The sequence below is a fragment of the Rhyacophila brunnea genome, unplaced genomic scaffold, assembly GCF_057557595.1.
Source record: "Rhyacophila brunnea isolate RB1 unplaced genomic scaffold, BYU_Rbru_1.0 scaffold_4, whole genome shotgun sequence".
Lineage (NCBI taxonomy): Eukaryota > Metazoa > Arthropoda > Insecta > Trichoptera > Rhyacophilidae > Rhyacophila > Rhyacophila brunnea.
Genome location: NW_028233068.1, coordinates 16,176,121 through 16,196,098, shown reverse-complemented (window position 1 = coordinate 16,196,098; position 19,978 = coordinate 16,176,121). Strand labels below are relative to the sequence as shown.

The window sequence follows — 19,978 nt, the reverse complement described above, 5'->3', positions numbered from 1 at the left end:
TATTATGTTGGCCCACGATGGCCGCGCGGCTTAAGCGTCAGCCTATAGCGTCGTGGGTCTCAGGTTCGAATTCTGAGTCCTGCAAGTACACATTGTTTTTCAATTTATGTATGAGTCAGTATGGACCTAATAGGTTTAGCAAGTGACTGACATCCATTTCTCATAAAAACAAAATTGTTAATACAAACCTCCACTTTGTCGAGGACCATATGATCCTATTCGAATCGGACACGGTCAAAAGAAAAAAAAAAGATTAAGTATGTAGATAAATAAAGGTCCCTTCTAAACTATTAACCCTTTCTAAGCGTTACGAATCCCGACTTAGTACAACAGTGCGCGTTGTTATTTCAAGCATCAATAAATCGTAATAAATGTCAGTCAAACATACACAAATAGAGTAGTAAAAAATCGGAGTCAAGTTCAAAAATGATTATGACAGAACCTAATATTTTATGTGACTCTAAAAATAAACATTCGTCGCCTAAAACTGATAAGAAATCACGAACAAGATTTCTTCATTGAAAAAATGCCGGCTTACTCGAGCGGCGCCATGACACTTACGAAATGGTGCTGGACTAATGCGTCGATGACAGATTAACAAGTGTAAGAACAGTTCAGTATTATAGTCTACGGCTACGATTTCGACAAATATGTCATACACATAATGAATAATAATATGGTTTATGACTTTTATGAGCATTTTTGTTGAGTGTGTTAAAAAAATATCAGTCATAAATAGCTCATTTTTATAGCATCCAGGACATCTCAAACTGTGTAACTTTTATTTGAACTCCCATACACATTGCAGCACTGCAGGTCGAGTATAAATAAATCATCCTTGAGAACTACTGGCTATTTGAGAGTAATGTACTTACCACCAGTGCCTGGTTTGTACCTACCATTGACCCCGAACTGAATGGAATCGAATGACACATAGTTTATAACAAAACGGTTTATTTTTCGAATACCTATTAGGCTATTACAATTCATAAAATATTAAATTTCTAACACTTTTTGCACTTCTAAATGCTTTATAGTCACCACAATTTTATTTTCAAGTTCATTTGTTTTTTTTTTTATTATATTACTTCAATAACCTGTGGGTCTATTCTATACTTATCGAACACTAAAGTGATAAATAGTATCAAACTTAGGGTAGGTTTGTATCAAAATATTAGCACTTATTGTAACAATTACACGAAGTTGGTTTTTATTGTTGCAATAAGTGCGATATTTCAACAGCAGCAAGATAGGTGCTGTTAAAATATAGCACTTATTGCAACAATAAAAACCAACTTCGTGTAATTGTTACAATAAGTGCTAACATTTTGATACAAACCTACCCTAAGTATGATAATATTTATTACTTTATCACTTTAGCGGTCGATAAGTATAGAATAGACCCACTGGTACTAGAATAGGTAATCTCTTATTTTATTATAATGACATGATAGTAAGTAACTCGAGTTATTTTCGACTATAAATATAAGAAGAATTCTCCATAAAAAAAAATAGTAGTCATGAATCAAACCCTTTTGAATAGTGTTACGAAAAAAATAATTCTCAAGTGTCTGTCTCACACCAGCAGACGATGATTTGCCGCGCAGTGTATAAAAATTCAGTAGCGCGGGACCTGGTGTAGCGTAATACGACAATTTCCGCATTTATGCGGGAACGGGCATCTGATTGTTCGTGTCTTTTCTTTATAAATGGCTGATAACTAGGGTAAATAAATAATTTTTGTCTGTTTCACCTAATTCTATAACCAGAAAATAGTATTTAAAAATGTTAATCAATGATAAACAAAGAGACATATTGAATCGCGGACTCCTAGGTATATTTAAATGACACCTTGTTCAAATTATTTTCCGAAACTATTTACTCGCGGATAATATAATAGCAGATAGGCGAATGAATGCAATCTCCAAAAGCATTCCTTTTGTAAAAATATTTTGTAAATTCACTTTGATCAATGTAAATTTCGAATATTCTATTTAACAGTTTACGCACCAAATAGTTTTTCAATCATTAAAAAACAATATAACTTATTATATCGCAAACTCGTATCGTTACAAACACGTCAGTCAAATGTCTTCGACGCACATGCACTAAGAAGCGATAAGACACTATATACGCGGCAAATTTGAATTGGCCCGATGACTGATATTTTTTTATTCAAGACACGCTCCCGAAAAATATTTATTTAAATTAGATAAAACAAAAGTTTAGGCTATCCATTGACAGATGTCAAGAGAAGGATGATTTCTGAATAAATTAAATCAATGTTCGAATTATTCGCGCCTGGCCGAAAGGAGTACTAGGCAAACGAAAATCGAAATGACTTTAGTCAGCTGACGCGCGGATGACTCGCGCGTATAGGCTGACTAAAGTCAGTTGCCGCGTTAGAAAGGTTAAGCTACAGTATGTAAGCATAAGTCAGTCGGATAGTCACGGATATTCATACTGCCTAAAGTAAAGTAGTCTCAAAATTTTCTTTAGGACCCTGTCCACCATAACTTCGACTGATGTAACTAAAGGGTTATAAAGAATTTTTAATACCGTAACACACAACAGACGCAGCATTTACGCTCGCAGGCGCAGTATTTACACACCTATTATATGCGCACGAAAGTACGTGTGCTTCTGCGCAGGCCCGTTTCTAAGTTGTTTAGTTATAGTTTACTGTCAAACATAATGCCAAGATCCCTTACAGATTATATTCACAAAAGAACTCTACTGGAGCATTAAATAGTTGAAAAACAATACACAGTAAACGATAAAATATTGCGTTTATCAATATTGAAGTCCAGTCTGTTACGCCTGTCGTAATCTAATATATTATCTATATCATGTTGGAGTTGACAACTTCCAAGAAGAGTGTCAAGTCAGTGAACAAAAAACATTTTTAATTACCAATATGTCATTTATAAATATCGTCACCAGTTTTATGATGAACAGATAGACTACGTACGATATGTATTGTTGACGATTCTTAAAATCACTCACGAATAACTTACGAAATCCATCTGACAATAACTGTTAACACAAGTGCTACACACCTATGCTCCCGTGTCCATACAAAAATTGTAGCCCCGCGTCGGTCACGGAGGCCGTGTTCATGTGGTGCTTTAAATGTTACTAATCAAATATTCTACAGCATGTCTATAATTGTTGTTATTTAGTCTTAGCACTGTAAAAAATCTTTCAGTGTTAGTAAGTACTTGCCACGGTTTGGACGTTTCGGGACATTTCATTGAATGTCTTATGTAAAGGCTTGTTCACACTAGTGTAATCAGAATACGTACATCAAACGACAGATTATATTTTGTTGAAATATTGTTAACAGTTGTAATTTGGTTTTGTTTTATCACTTATTATTTTTGTGAATTATGTATTTTTTATAATGAGTAAGTATATATTTTTTTCTAAATTCCGTGGCTAATATTTTACAATTCGATCAAAAATATAAACTTTGACGTTTTATTGCATTTGTGATCCCTTGTGTTTTAGTGATATAGTGATTTTCATTTTTTCCCCCACTGACAATGGATCGGCCATCGTGTACAATAAGGCAAAGAGTAGAAGAAAGCAATAACCAAATGTACGATAGTGATTTTGATAATATTGTACGTAATAACGTAAATACGTATAACATTGATAGTGAATTGGGTTGGGAAAGTGATGATGACATATTTTACAATCAATTGCAACAACAAACGTTTACAGGAAAAGTGGTAGTCTGAAAAAAAAACATGCCACATCTCTTCAATTGTCGGTTACGCCAGGCATAAAAATCGATATGAGTGGAAAAGATCCAATCGATTATTTTCATCTGATTGCTCAGAGAGTCTGGTGGTTTGGCCCTAAAACTTATTGTTTATGGCTGATCAGTAGAAACAGAATTTGGGGGGAAAGACCATACCAATTTTGTCTCGATTTATATGTATCTTCACAGATTTTTTTAAACTAACATTCCACCGTTCTTTCAAAGTAATATATATTGTAGTGTATTGTGATGGTGTAAATTACATTTCAACTGTTTTTACATCATTGTGTCTTTTTCGTGTACTTTTTTAACAATAAGAAATATTATCAACAACATTTGAAGTTGAATAAATTGCTGTTAAACAAAACATAGGTAAGATAAAATTCCGTTCAAAATAAAATGTAGAAAAACACAAAATATGTTAGTGTGAACATGCCTTTAGCGCTTTTCAGACGGCGCGACTTCAATAAATAGTGCACATGTTTCGATATCTGGTAGGTAAACAATATGAGTACATGTGGCGCACAGATGTCTTTTGTGTAAATGATATTGCAAGCCACAGAACTGAGATAAAATACGAGGGTGGGTCAATAAGTCCTTAGAAAAGCCGACAGGTGGCGCGACTAGTACTGTAAGCGGTTTGTTTTCATGCAGCGGCACTACCGATTCAGTATGCTGCGAAGTTTCAATCAGATTGGTCGGGTTGTTGTGTGTTTCTCGTACATTTAAAAAAAAAATTTGCTTGTGGAAAATGGAAAAATGGAAAATGGAGTAAATTGAGTTTAGATCTGTTATTAAACATTTTAATATAAAAGGGTTAACAGCAAAGGAAATAAAAAATGAGTTGGATTTAGTTCACGGCATATCTGCTCCTTCACTTGCAACTATTTATAACTGGTTAAGTGAATTTAAACGTGGTCGTACATCAACAAAGGATGAACCACGCTCAGGACGTCCTGTAGAGGTGACTACACCAGAAATGATCAATAAAATCCACGATATGGTGTTAAGTGACCGAAGATTAAAGTTGAGTGAGATAATTGAGGTTACAGGGATCTCAAAAGGTAGCGTCATTTCTATTTTACATGACAAATTGGGCATGAAAAATATTTCTGCAAGATGGGTGCCGCGTTTGCTCACAGTCGACAATAAACGCAATATGGTGGTGGCCTCTAAAGCCCTGTTGTCGCTCATGCAACGCAATCCGGATGAATTTTTTCGTCGCTTTGTGACTGTGGATGAAACATGGATACACCACTATACTCTCGAGACGAAAGAACAGTCAAAGCAGTGGATTGCGAAAGGCGAACTATGTCCAAAGAAGGCGAAAACCGTAAAATCAGCTGGTAAGGTTATGGCTACTGTATTTTGGGATGCACGTGGAATTATTTTCGTTGACTATTTGGAAAAAGGAAAAACAATAACAGGGGATTATTATGCATCTTTATTGGACCAGCTAAAAAACAAAATTGAAGAAAAACGGCCTCATTTAAACAGGAAAAAAATCCTCTTTCATCAGGACAATGCCCGTGTTCACACATGTTTACAATCAATGGCTAAAATTGAAGAATTGAAGTTCGAATTGGTCGACCACCCACCGTATTCGCCAGATTTAGCCCCCAGTGACTTTTTCCTTTTCCCAAACTTAAAAAAATGGCTAAGTGGACAAAGTTTTTTTTTCAAATGAAGAAGTCATCGATCGGACAAATGCTTATTTTGAGGACCTTCCGAAAACTTATTTTTCTGACGGTTTAAAAAAAATTGAGAAACCTCTAACCAAGTGTATTGAGCTCCAAAGAGATTATGTTGAGAAATAAAAAAAAAATACAAAAATAAAAACTGTTTTAATGCTTTTTTCTAAGGAATTATTGACCCACCCTCGTATAATAATAGTTTCTAATATTTAATAAAGTTTTGTGGTTTCGAAAGTTAGTTATTTTTCAGGTTCTCTGTAAAGCATGCGATATTTTTGCGCAGCTAACGTGTTAAGTATAGTGTCCATAATTCTTGCATTGAAAATCAAATTTAATTTAATACCAATCTGATGGGATCCTATTTTATGGGATTTTAAGACTTTTTCCCACTTTTCTTCATGGGTGTTTTACTGTGCCGGATTTAATTAACGCGTGATCTGTTGCACAAAAGTTTGGGCGCAGCTCAGAATTCTCGTAGTATATCCACGATTCGGCATGTATTGCCTTATAGCCTTAACTAAACCACAATCCATGCCTGTGCTCTACTACACACTGCTGCTACAAATTTATATGGCGTGAATTGCGTATAGTAATAGCACACACAGAGTGATGTTTAAATATCTGTGGGAGTGCAGTGAAGTCGCATGATGTTGGAGCAGCTGCCACTGACCGTTGGTGCTCTTGTTGACGTTGTCGCAGTGTAATTAGTATTGAGGTAATGAATTATAAGAGATCTAATTTTGTGCGGGCAATATTGTTTCAGGGGGTTTGCAGCGCTGCATTGTGAAACTGGCGGAACCTTGAAGATCACGCTGAAGTTGGGCTTGCCCGAACAGCCGGCATCGTTTGTTTGCGTTTGCTTGCCTGACTCAATCGCACACCGTTATGCCGATTTGGACAATGGTGGTCTTCGGCAATCGATCTCGTCCAACAAACCGTACACTATCACGTAAGCCCAATTTGTTAAAACCTGTCGAATATTTGTTGGTCAAAAAGCAAATTTTCATTTCAAACATCGTTTCCAGCAAAGCCTCATGTAGTCTTATAGAACTTTGGTGGTTTTGATTCTAGTAGCTTCATTCGCAGCGTGAGGTCATCTTAAGATGACCTCAAAAAACATATAATATTCATGGTACACTCTAAATTTTGCACCACGGCGCGTCGTAGACGGCATTTTGTTTGTATTGGTGCGTTGTTTTACACGCGGAATTTAAAATGAGTAATTTGGTGTAAGTTTTGGATATTGTATTTCTCTTGAATACATGGGGGTTTTATATTATATATTTTTATTTTATTTATAATGGGAGTGCATCGCACACTTTGCTCCTTTACTAGAGCGGTCCCTGATTTTATGCATGAATAATTTTGTTATCAAGGATCAGCCTAATTATATAAATAAATGTAAAATTCTCTATCTCTGTTTATTCATTTTGAGACAAAGTGGAAGACTTTTTCAGTTGATGCCTATCTGCACTGTATCATCCAACTATCGGTACAGTTTGATTCGGACGTAATGATTGATCGGTTTTCAGGAGAAAAAGTGAACATAATACTTTGGTAGCGGCGATAAAAATGATAGATAATCGTGAAAACGATTGGAAACGTGCACTGTCATGTGTTGATGGCCGCTGGTGTCTTATTGACGAAGGCTTGTATGTCAAGCAAGGTGATGTGAGGTGGACCACTTGTCCTTCCGAGTTCGCCATGGTGCCGCACCGCACCTGTCTGCTCGCCATCACTGACATCAGTAATCCTTTAAAGGTACTTCTTCTTTTTTGTCGGTATTATCACATTTCCTTGAGAGCATGCATCGGTGAAACGGCAAATAATTTTCAATAATAGGTGGGATGAAATTTCGCAGTCGTTGCCAATCGGAGAGCGGTAGTCGAGATGTAAGCGCGTCAATTTGTTTTGTGATGGCGTCGGAGGAATATATTCTTATATTGTGTAAAGATGACTAAAAAACGTTCTACACGAAAAAGAAAACATGTCAATGAATATATCGTCACCGTACTGGCAGAAGTTGGTAGGTGACAAAATTGAGAAAAATGAGTTAAGTGTACAGCGAGATTTTTGTGTATCAAGTCTTCGTCTGGAATAACTCAGTAGGTGCAATTTTTATTCCAGTTTGTCAAAAATAGCAATTTATTTTATCAGTAAGTACATTAATGCAAATTATACACAAGCAATTGTTGGTAAAGTCACTTCCCGTTAAAAGCCACTCATAATATTCTTTATTATCAAAAAAATAGACTGGAAGAAGTTGGTAGGTGTGCACTTACTGATTTGTGCCTGGCAGTAATGTGTCGAATGTCAATCTTACGTAGATGTCAGTTCGCTGTAATTGTCAGTAATTGGGCAGTCAACTTTAATAAATCTCTCCGTAAAAATGGATTATCATACAAAACTAAGAAAGGAAGAGATCATGAAATGCCAGGCAAATTGCCTAAAGAAGTTAATTGTGATAGATGTAGATTTCGATGCACAAATATATTTTCTGGAGATGAGATTTGTCGATCATTTTGGAGTTTAGATTATTCAAGACAAAAAGATTACCTTAATAATATTAATGAAAACCCTCCTCTTCGAAAAAAATTGCGGATATTAGACCGAATCATAAATTATCCGGATCGACTTATCGAAAGTATCAACTTCGAAAAAATATTTGGATGCGTCACTCTCTATCGCTAAAGTGTACGAGTTCTAAATGTTGCTGAATGTAAGGACGAGAAAGTTGTCTCTCCTATCAAAATCTCTTGTTTTATAAACCAAAAAAAGATCTCTGCACTCTTTGTCAAAGGTATCAAAATGCAATTGGCACAAAAAGAGCTCCTTTAGAGGTTGAATATCAATGTCATAAGCAGAAATAGGTGGAATGTAATGAAGCAAAAGAAATTGATAAAAGGCGATGCAAGACAGATCGTGATTCCATGTCTGCTACATTTATTTTGACATGCAAAGTGTTTTGCAAATTCCTTCTGATTCAACTTCCCAAATATATTATTCAAGGAAAATTAATGTTTATAACTTGACCATCTACCTCTTGGACTAAATTTAATGGAAAAAGAGGATGTAATGAAGTTGGAAGTGCTCTATTTTATTGGATTAAGCAGCTGCTTTCTGAAATTCACTACTTGAGGTTATTCTATGACACATGCGGCGGACAGAACAGAAATCATAATATTGCAGCACTTCTCCTACATATCGTAACTACCACAGAAATATCTACGATCGAGCAAATATTCCTAGAATCAGGTTATACACATATGGAGGTAGATTCTGTAGACAGCGCAATCGAACATAGAAAAAACATGTGTCTGGGTATTCCATGATTGATTTGCTGAATATTTTCCGCTCTGCCCGTTCCACGTGAAATCGTAAATCTGCTCGCCCTCATAAGACAAAGCAGTAAGATTTTTCTGAAATTTTCGATTTTGCCGCATTATCCAAGGGTACAATTAGTAATAGAAAAATAGATGAGGATAGAAACACAGTTTATTGGCTAAAAATAAAATGTTTAAAATTTGAAAAAGAGCTTCCTCATATAATAATTTAATATCGATACGATCATAATGGTTAATATAAAAAAAATATTTACGAACATAAACAAGAAGTAGAGCTTGAGTCTATAGTTTAGAGTAAAGGTTCAAATAGACTATATGACGATCGGGCACATATATGCTAAGAGCGATTTAGTGTCTATGATCAAATCTATGCCATTCCGACATTTATACATACATATTGTATGACAGCTATGACATTGTATTCACACTCTGTGACACCCTGTGACACAGGACGCCAACATAAGAAACGGGTTTTTCGACATATATATGACCGATCGTCATAGAGTGTATTTGAAGCATAAGTCTTGAATCTGGAAATAATTTAAAACCAGCATACAAAAGTCTACTTCCTATATCGATTGCTAAGAAAAAGGATCTCGAACGACTTTGCAAGTTAGGTGTGATTTCAACAGAACTGCATCGATGGTATAAAAGTTTACCGGTATCTAAAAACCAAGTGGACACACTTCTAGAAACGGAAACTGAAGATAACGAGGAAAATGTCGATTAGATTTTTTTATCTTAAGGGGGGACATGCTCAGCGTACCATTAACAAAAAATGGTTTTACAGATGCTTTTAAAAAAATTAGTAATTAATTAACATCACTTCACATGGACGTACTGAAATATGACTATATTCTAAAACATTAGATCAAGAGGTTTAAAAGAATACTATTTTATGTTATAAAAATACTTTATGCAGTCATCAAATGTTTAAAATAAATATAAACGATAATAAGGCTTCAAAATTATGTTAATAGATTATCTACAACGTTTGAGGAATGTCCAGGATCATGCTTTGAAAATAGCATAAAAGCTCCATTTTGAGCATGTGGGCCGTTAAGTCAATTTTCTTGTGGTTTAATTTTTATAATAAAATTTTTAAGATTGATTGTGGCTTTACTATTTTATCTACAACCTTTTTATGTTTATTTATTCATGTTATTTTTATTTCACATCCATTTATGTCGAATTTTATAATATTTTTACATGTTAATATTGATATTTAATTTTAATTTCATCAATCCACTGTTTATTTCTAATTCACATCTTAGTATCTATTACTATATGCACTCATTCTTTGAGAAGCAAAACTTTGTAAGTGCAACCTTTTAAATATAAACCAATAAAATGAATATCATTTGTTTATTTATTTATACCAAACTTTATTTGAATCAGATCAGCATAAATCAATTTATATTTTGAAATTATAATGATCAACGAAACCATATATATTGAAGCTAGAGACTCTATCCTAAAAGTTCAAATTTTCATTTGCTGTTTTCTCAGAACTATCAATATGTTACTTACCAACTTCTGCCAGTACGGTGACGATATTATTACTAATATAACAATAAACATAACATTAAATGGAAACATGTTGAATTTTTGTGACAAATTATGTTTTGTTCTGCACGCGTCGTTTGCACAATCTTTTTAGACCATGCCTCAGCTGAAGTATAGCCTTAAATAACTGTATTCTTCAATACAGATGGAGCTTTTATAGTACATTTAATTTAAGGCTGCTGACCAAATATAATATAAAGAAAATTTTGTTTTATTTATTCGAATAATTTGGTTTTTTCAGGTTGGAGAGACATACACTTTTCAAGTGACCTCTGTGGACAAGTCATCCGGAGAAGTACTTGTGGAGATAAAATACAGTGAAGTGAGTTTCTCGGGGAAACTCACGCAGTGGATGGGAGCTGTTTCCAATAAAACCAATCACTCCAGCAAACCGTCTGCCATCAGTAAATCATCAGGTATGTCTATTCAGCTTTATGTAAGAAGATAACCTTGGATTTGCCATAGCATAAAGGTATTGTTAAGGCCATGCATTAGTTGAGGCACGGTCTAAAAAGATCGTTGCTAGGCGATGCGCGGACTGCGGGTCGCGGGTGCAAATGACACCTGTCAAACGAAATATTATTTTTCATATAAATCCAACATACGTTCATTTTATGTTCTGTTTATTGTTCTATTAGTAACAATAATAATATATTCATTGACATGTTTTCTTTTTAAAGTAAATGGGTAACGTTTTTAGTCATCTTTACACGATTTTAGAATTAATTGACCCGTCGCCATCACGCAGCAAAGTGACGTGCTTCTGGCTCGAGATTCTCTCAGTGAATGGCAGCGAGTCCAAAATTTCGTCGCGCCTACAGTTGGAAATTATTTGGCGTTTCACTGATGCGTCACCTTAATTGGATACCGTCACATTGACGTTTGACGTACACTCATAATTCAGGCTTGACGTCAATTTCGCAATAATGACCAAAAAGTAGAAAAATCTAAAATCCCTAAACAATTTAAAATTTGAATAAACGCGCATAAGCCATGTTTTTTTTTAAATTTATAAATTAGAAAAAAATTGTACGAATCTTTTGACTGGCGAAACATTAAGATAAATTTAAAATTCAGGAAGTTAGCCTATAATGCAATTCTGCACATGTCATTGCCGGTTTTGAAATACAATAAAACCTCGTTATTAAGAACACTGATAATTCAAAATTCGCCGTAATTCGAAATTTTCACGAAAATAAAATCCCTTGAAGATTATTTTCATATAAAACCATACCTTTAATTCGAATTTCGTAATTCGAAATTATTTCAGAGTCCTGACATGTAAAAATATTCAATAAATCATAATAAAGTACACTATTTCATGAGCCAATCATTGAAAATTGTGACAGACTTTTCTTAAAACATAAATTACTTATTTTATCAAGGTACTAAAAATAACCCTGCCATTTTATGACCCATTAACACACACAGCGGTACCATGACATGGTCATGTGATGACATTGTCATCACAGGCACAACTCGAGTGCTTAAAGTCAGACAACGTTATCTACAAAAAAGTGTTAACTGAACTGAACGTTATTTTACATTTACGGCTACATGATAGTCAAACAACGTTATGTCAATCTTTTCTAATTTTTTATTAAATTGTCAGTAAAGTTTAACGCTAATTACATAAGTTACCCTTGTTTTCATATATTTTTTAAACTATCTCTATAAATTTTAACATTATCATAAGCAAGATAAATGTACAATACACAATAAATTATAAAATATTAACATTAGGTTTTAAATAAACATTTCCCTTGTTAAGTTACAAGAATCTAAAATAACGATTTTTGGCTCTCCTGTAAAGTTGCACTTTAGTAGATAGTGTTGTTTGACACTAAGCCCTCGAACTGCACTCCACTCAAAGGAAAAACAAATAACTCACATGTTTCAGGGCTGTAGGTATTTAATTGTTGATTGTGTATTGGGTTTTCACATAGTTTTACTAGAGAACCAATGCAAAACAATTGTGTTGGAATTGCATATTGGAAAAATAAAAAATATTTCCTATTTTTTTTATAATTGTAGCTCAACACATCGTCGCTCTAGGATTACTTTGGTGAAGCTCCACTTTTGGCGAAATTGACTTTTTAATGCAGTTCATTTCCTTGTGTATAAACGCATCGAAATCATTATAAAAAAATATTATATTTTTCATTAGAAACAGAGATATTTTTTCAAAAAATGTCCAAGAAACCACGGTACACAACAATCGTCATGAAGTATACTCTCCAATGTGCGGGCCATAGAGCGCCGAGTATTGTTATACAGCTACCACCCCCTCTACTACGTGATTGGTCAACGGATGCTTTATCCTTTTCTATTGGTGTTGTCTAGCTTTATCGACTATGTCCTCATTACACATTCAAAAACGTTCAGATTTTTATATTATTTTTGTGGGTTTGAAGTGGTATTGTAAACATATAATAAAGCTTAGCGACTAAATATAATAGGAAATTCATCGCCAGTTCGTCCTGATCATACAAGCATCAAACTACAGGCTGACTGTAACATATCGGTTACAAAAGATCAATGTTCTGATTTTAAATATAATTATCAGATATAGTGAGCCTTACTTTTTTGTAATCAAAACCCTATGTACTTTTGATGCAGTGGTATTTAGTGGTATTTATTTAAAAAATACAAATTACTTTTAAAAGTGTAACTCTAATTTTGTAGTTTTGAATAATGATGCATGGTATTTTCATTTGCACAGATTTTAATTTGAAAGAATTGTATCGGAAATTTGGTAGGCAAATATAATATGATCGTAAACGAAATTAATGAAAATCAAAAAAAAAAATATGTTTTCCCCCCAATTTCATATTTCGTAATTCGATTTTTTTTATTCGATTTTCGGTCCCGTGGAATTGGTATTAACAAGGTTTTACTGTTCCGGATTGCAACCCCCAATCGAGGATGCTGAGCCAATAGTATGTTATGTAATGGCAAAAATGAGTTGTTGATTAATTATAGGGTTAATTGTTTGGAATGCCATCTTCCAAAAGTAGGATGGAAGGGTTATTCCACAACTATTTTTTAGTAGGGTAGGTAGTTGGTTAAAAACGTATTATAGAAAATTTAATAAAATAATTATTCCTATTTTCAAATTGCTCTACTGTAATTGCTGATTGTCACTTACACCCTCTTGGCTTAGCACATTCGATATTAATTTTGTTAATATTTTGTACACCATTACAGTAAATTATATTATATTTATAGCTTTCTTAAGATGGTATCACTATCAAATATATGGTGAGTGATTTTTATATATTAAATAGCCCGCATTCGTTTTATTTCAACCAGTGCAAAGACCCAATAGGATGGGCGAACGGCTAATAACTACGCCCATATATGCTCCGATTATGATCGAACACGGTAATTTATCTTTTACAAAATTACAACCTCGGTCATGTCTTGGAAACCGATTGAATCGCTGGTTAACAAAATGTATTGAGTTGGCAAAAAGAAATGCTTTTGTTATAAGGTGCATTGGGGTAATTCCGAATATGGGTATATTCCGAAAGTTCAAAAATTCTACCAATCGAAGCGATATTTTCCTATTGGCAACATTTAGTCTAGACACCATGTTCATTGTGCTCGCCTCGACAGTCGTCGCTAGTCGCTAGTGTCAACAATGCGTGCATACCATCAAGTTTTTTCGGAGAAGTGTTTTTCGCGCCATTTTTGCTGATTCGTAATTACCCCAACTTATATATCTCGGAATTTTGGTAAGTTATTTAAATAAGTGATTGCTTTTACGATAGATTATCGTTTTTTACGAATTGTGAGAGGAACACAATGTCCTAGCTCTGTTTTTAATTTTTTTTCGGAAATACCCCTTTGGGGTTATTCCGATATATATTCATTCCGCAATAGCCCACTTAACATTTTCATAGTAATTGGCAGTGCTTCTCAATCTGTAAAGATATTAAAATTATATCTAATTTGGATGTACATAATATACTTAATTAAATTAATATTTAAGTAAGTAAATTTAGCGTCGTCCTAATAAGAAGCTATCGCACGTCCTATTATATATAATCTTGGGTAAGTGCGGTAACACCAGCCTTCACTTAACAGCATAACTAGTGTATCCGACATCATGAGCGAATATAGCGATTCTGATATTATAGATTATCTTGATTTTGAAGTATTGATGGATAAATACTCTGAAGATGATTTTAAAATATACATGGACGAACCAAGGTCACAAAAAAACAAAAGATGTGAAATATGGTGAAAGTTTAACTGACGAAAAGATGCTCACCAACAACGATTCAAATTCTCTCTGTACTAAGAGTAAAGGTGTTGGCAAAAAAAGTAAAGGTAAAGAAAATCAAGCGGATAAAACAGACAAAAAAAACGAAGAGAAAAGACACATTGAAAGAGATGACAAAGATAACGTTGATGTTTTTATAAAAGGAAAAAATATCACAACTAGAGAAGACTTAGAAGAAAAGGGCAAAGATGAACAACTGCTACTAAAACTGAAAAATAAAGATATAGTATACAAAACTCAAGAAAAAGACCCTCAAGAAGAAGGAAAATTACAAATTAAATGATTCAGTGCTTGTCAGATATTCAATCAGAAAAAAATGGAGGTACTATATTGGGTTCATAGAAGAAATAATAAAACATGAAGAAACATACTTCTCTATCAACTTCTTAAAAACTATGAGACCACAGCAGTAGCTAACCTTTATTACGACCAAAAGAAAAGATAGTGACAATGTTCCAGAGTCATTATAGTGAAGAAGATAGATATACAAAAAAAAGTGCTGATGAAAAAGAATATTACTTATGTAATGATAAAGATAGAATTTATTTTGACTGATTGCGTACCAAACCAATAGATCATTATTATGTATATGTGAGGCTTTCAGACCGTGTCTTAATCAATTCTGTTATATTTTTTAACAGTGTAGCCCGCATTTTAGTTTTAGGTTTTCTAGCAGGAATAAATTATAAGTTTATGCCATAAAAGTAGATGAAAATGATTAAAAGACAAGTTCCGACTTTGATTTAACATTTTTAATGTTGACTAATTTAATTGTATGGGTATGAAGAAAGTTTATTTTGCTATGCAAAAAGCAGTAAGTAAACAAAAGACATCTTTATAAAAAATATTGTTCTATCAAGGTAGGCAAATAAGAATGTATACTCAAATAAAAATTGATTTTTAAAATTATCACTTTCTTTGATTTTCCTCGTCTTTATTTTATTGATTTAAGGTGGTAGGTACTTGTGTCATGTTGAGATATTTTTTCTCATTATTTGTCACCGGTGGGAACAAAACTGGTAGTGACAACCGGGAATAAACCTGCTCTGCTCCATCCCGTTCCACAATCCCTATAATCCTAAGTACTTAACTGAAATGTTGAGAACCACTATCTTTTTTTGGGGTAATTCCGAACTAATAGTATCAAAAGTTAGGGATTATGGAAACTATTAACAAAATTGATGATATTTTGTGTTAGGAGTAATTACGGTCGAAAAAGAAAGGTAAACCTTCGGTCAAAGTGCAATAAAATCAACTTTTGAATAATTTCGGAATTACCCCAAGATAGTTCGTAATTTCCCCAATGCCAAAAAAAAATGACTCAATATTTCAAATTCTCAATTTAAAGAATCCAACTATATATTCAAGAATCTAATATATATTTATCACATATCTTTTCTTTAAGTACACAGGGGTAAAACAATAATGGCAGTAAATATAAAACACTTTGAATAATTAACCGAAATATATAACCTCTAGTCATCTCATAGAAATTCCTGTCGGAATTACCCCAATGCACCTTACTTCCTTTCGCTTTTAATGATCCTGAGGTTTCACATCATTTTTACAAGTTTCAATCACCGGCAAATATCTGCAGCGATTCAATTTACGGTTGTATCAATTATTATTCAGAGGGCAAGTGTCTACAAGATTTTTTTGTGTTTTCCTTCAAAGTAGCGTAGCAACTACGAAAATCATTAGTGAACCGTATCTTAAAATGAAAATGATATTATTTTGCATCTCGCTTATTCTTGCTAACATGATAGAAAAGTTTTTATTGTCTCCCTCTGTCAATGAGCTCAAGAATGAGCGTAATTGTTTTTGTTGATAATTAAGTTATTAAAAATGGATTTTTAAAATATGAGATATTTGATAAATATTTTTTTTATCAGCTATTTATATGTTAATTAAATATAAAATACTACATTAAAATCAGTAATTCAACAGACCATAATAATAATTATTATCTTCATGGAATCTAGCCTTTTGTATTTTTATGAGGAGACATTCAGAAAAAAGATGGTGGACTAGTCACAGCTGATTATGAACCGCCATAACAATAGAAAAATATTATTTACATTTATTATATTATGTATTAATTTATTGTGCTAGACCTCCATTATCTATTGAAACATTAAAATGCATGTTTTTGTGTCTTGGATTTATGAAATATTTTTTATATTGTATACCTACATTTCTAAACTGAAAATTAATCAGACCAGATGAACATTATTTGAAAGTTGTAATCCTTCCTTAATCTTGTTTTATCTGTCAGAGAATTGGCCTAAAACTGTATCTGCACGACAAACCTGTATATTTTGTGGCATATTTCATACTTTTTATGTAATCTAAAATTATATTATAATTGAATTTTTAGACATTTGACAATATTATTTAATCAATTTAGTGCAACGTCAATTGAACCGATCACTTCCTCTTTTATTATCATCACGGATACTTTTTGATTTAGTGTAAATGTATCCGGTGGCCAAAACTATCAAGGAGGTTATTGTACCTCTAATGTGAAAGAGATATTATTATTATTTGCAAATGCATTTAATATTTTTTTTTTTCGACCATGTCCGATCCTAATAGGATCATATGGGCGGGCCTCCACAGAGTAGACCCACCCATTTAATATTTAATCAAATCAAACATCTTTTCGCATATAATCCTCTCCAATACTTTTTGATTGGGTTTCAATGTATAATGCTTAGGTATATCGAGGAGGTAAATGTACCAAAAAAGGAAGAGATGGCATTATATTATTTAAAATACAGAACATTAAAAATAAATGCATTAGAGCGCCACTAAACTTTTAATTAAAAAATTACTTTTATTTAAAAAATATTCTGTTCTGTTTTCTCAGTGGGGTTACTCCAGGGCATTGCCCATCGCTGGACTACACCAAATAGATGTAGCTGCATGCATAGAGGATAAAATTAATGTGGATTAAATTAATGTGTTCTGTATGTTCCGTAATTAGGATTTTTATTATAATAATTACGCTGGTTATACATTTTTTTTATAGATTCGTTTCCCTGTACCATAGACGCACCTCTCCCCGCTGTATCTAAAACCAATCCTGCCGAAATCAAAGATAAAAATCAGGAAACTCTAAAATTCTCATCTCTAGATAAGTAAGTATTTCAATCAGTCATGTATTTATAAATTACCCATAAACGTTGTGATGAGACAATAAAATATTCACATTTCTGCTCTCTTTTTGTGTCACTTTGGTACTATAGCAACAAAAATAATTACCTCACTCAGTGAGTAAGAATATTGTATCGACATTTGTGAGCATCCTGTTGACTGATTTGTTTTGTAAGACCAGTGGTGTAGCTTCCTCATAAGCATGAGTACATATTCAAAGCATTGGGGGCCAGCCGGACAAAGGGTTCTTCAATTCTTTTGAGATCCGTGTCGACTTGATAGTTTTCGGGATTTTTGGGACTTGCGCAAATCAACCTCTTCTTTACATTCTAGCTATAATTAGTAATCATACCAATAATATAAGAGATTCACAAACTTTTTTAAAATTAATTAATGCCTAATTTAGTACCTGTATTTCTCGTGTTTGGACTCCAATGGGTTAATACAAGCACGGTTAATTCAAAATCGAATATTCGTTAAAGTTCATGAAATGTATTTATAGCGATTTCCACTAATTTGATGAATGAACCATAAAAGTTACCACTGCATTGGAAACTAAATCAATTTTATAAAATTGCAACAAAAAGTATTACATAATGTGCCATACATTTTGTATTTCGTAATTCGATTTTTTTTCGATTTCCGGCTCAATTTCGAATTGGGGTTTTACATATTATTGTCATCTTTTAACAGGTTCTATACTTTGCGATAATCTATTACGTTAAATGTTTAATCTAACAAGAAACAGTGATATCTATTAATAAGTTTTATCTAAATAATTTCAAATATTGTTTGTCAGTAGAATATTTTTTCAATCTAGTAATTTTATTTGAATCATTGAAGGATCATCAAAAATACAATTCTTATTCTTATATGCTACCACGTACCGCGTATGCTCACCAACTGTGGCACATATTTATGATGAATAACTTTGATCAATTTTCATATTCTGTTTGTAGGCTTGTCGTGGAGAATGGAATGACTGTAATGATGTTGCGATTTGAACAGCCGGGGTCCGCCTTCATTCGGATCAAGAGTAAAGCCAAGATGATGGAATACGACAGCATTGTAGATTCAATTGTTCACCATGGAGTGGAAGGTGAGCGACATTTATAATATTATGTTCTGCGAATTTTGTAAGTTACCATTTACATATTAATTCACCTCACTAATCAGTTAACGCTGTAATTATATACTCGGACGGAATGTGAATGTCTATGCAGCAAGGACGTTTTGCAAAGCTGAACTAATTTATTATTCATCATTAATCGATATCCATGGACTGTCCGGCCTAATTTTTTCCTACATAACACCATTCACATCTGTTCCTATGAAAAAACAATTGTTTTTCAACCTCAAGCATCAAGATCCGGACCCAACATAACATTATTTTACATCACACAAGTGCTTTTGTCCTGCACTTATTTTGACATGTGTCTTGTGCCAGGAGCATCATAATGAGCGGAATCACGCGCATACAATCACATTATCTGACTGTTGTCAAATTTTCAATAATAAAAACAGCAGGGTAAACTATGTAGATTTTTTTTTCATACACAACAATCTGAATGTTATTTTTTTAGGTTATTGCAAAATTAAATTATTTTTATTTTATGACATTTATTTTATTATTAATTTTGTTTAGTTTAATAATAAAGTATTTTAATATTTTTAATTATTTTGTTTTTGAAATCTGTTGACATTGCCACATTATTTAATAATGGTACGAATTGATTTCATCGGCATACAGTTGGAAATGTCCTATTTAATTTGAATATTGTACAAATGTGTCCAGCCAAGCCGTTGGAGAGGGTCCCGGAGATGAGTGATCTGGTGGTGGTACGAGCCAAAGATGGTATTTTCTACCGTGGGGCTGTCAAAAACATCAATATCAAAAACTGCTTCGACATTCGCCTCGTTGACATGGGTTTGTGTTTATTTTTTATCCTATCTTTATCTTTTTTTGTGTCATTCTTCCATGCCGCATCATAAACAGGTCTAACATTCTCTGAATCAGTGTTCAGGTTACATTTTATTTACAGAACACGGAGTAGAAAAGTGGCACCAACGAATGATACGTTTCAAACAGACAATTATGGTGTGAGGATTAAACGAGTACGAGTGACATAATTAATAAAATTAGTTAAAAGAAGATCTCACATCA

At 33.3% G+C, this 19,978-nt stretch overlaps 2 protein-coding genes across 4 annotated transcripts in view; one reads left to right on the top strand and one right to left on the bottom strand.

The window, feature by feature from the left end:
* The window catches only part of LOC147066979 (uncharacterized), a 56,061-nt gene extending 52,906 nt beyond the window's left edge, over positions 1-3,155 (bottom strand). Inside the window, exon 1 of the mRNA XM_085954558.1 lies at positions 3,060-3,155. The gene's annotated coding sequence lies outside the window, so the exon portion shown is untranslated. The remainder of the gene's footprint in view (positions 1-3,059) is intronic.
* Positions 1-19,978, top strand: part of LOC147066978 (uncharacterized) — an 81,530-nt gene that overhangs the window by 39,917 nt on the left and 21,635 nt on the right. For all 3 annotated transcript variants that reach the window (XM_085954573.1, XM_085954572.1, XM_085954571.1), the window contains exons 7-12: positions 6,224-6,409; positions 6,993-7,221; positions 10,612-10,786; positions 17,690-17,798; positions 18,774-18,913; positions 19,610-19,741. In XM_085954573.1, the coding sequence (XP_085810699.1) occupies positions 6,224-6,409; positions 6,993-7,221; positions 10,612-10,786; positions 17,690-17,798; positions 18,774-18,913; positions 19,610-19,741 (971 nt within the window). The remainder of the gene's footprint in view (positions 1-6,223; positions 6,410-6,992; positions 7,222-10,611; positions 10,787-17,689; positions 17,799-18,773; positions 18,914-19,609; positions 19,742-19,978) is intronic.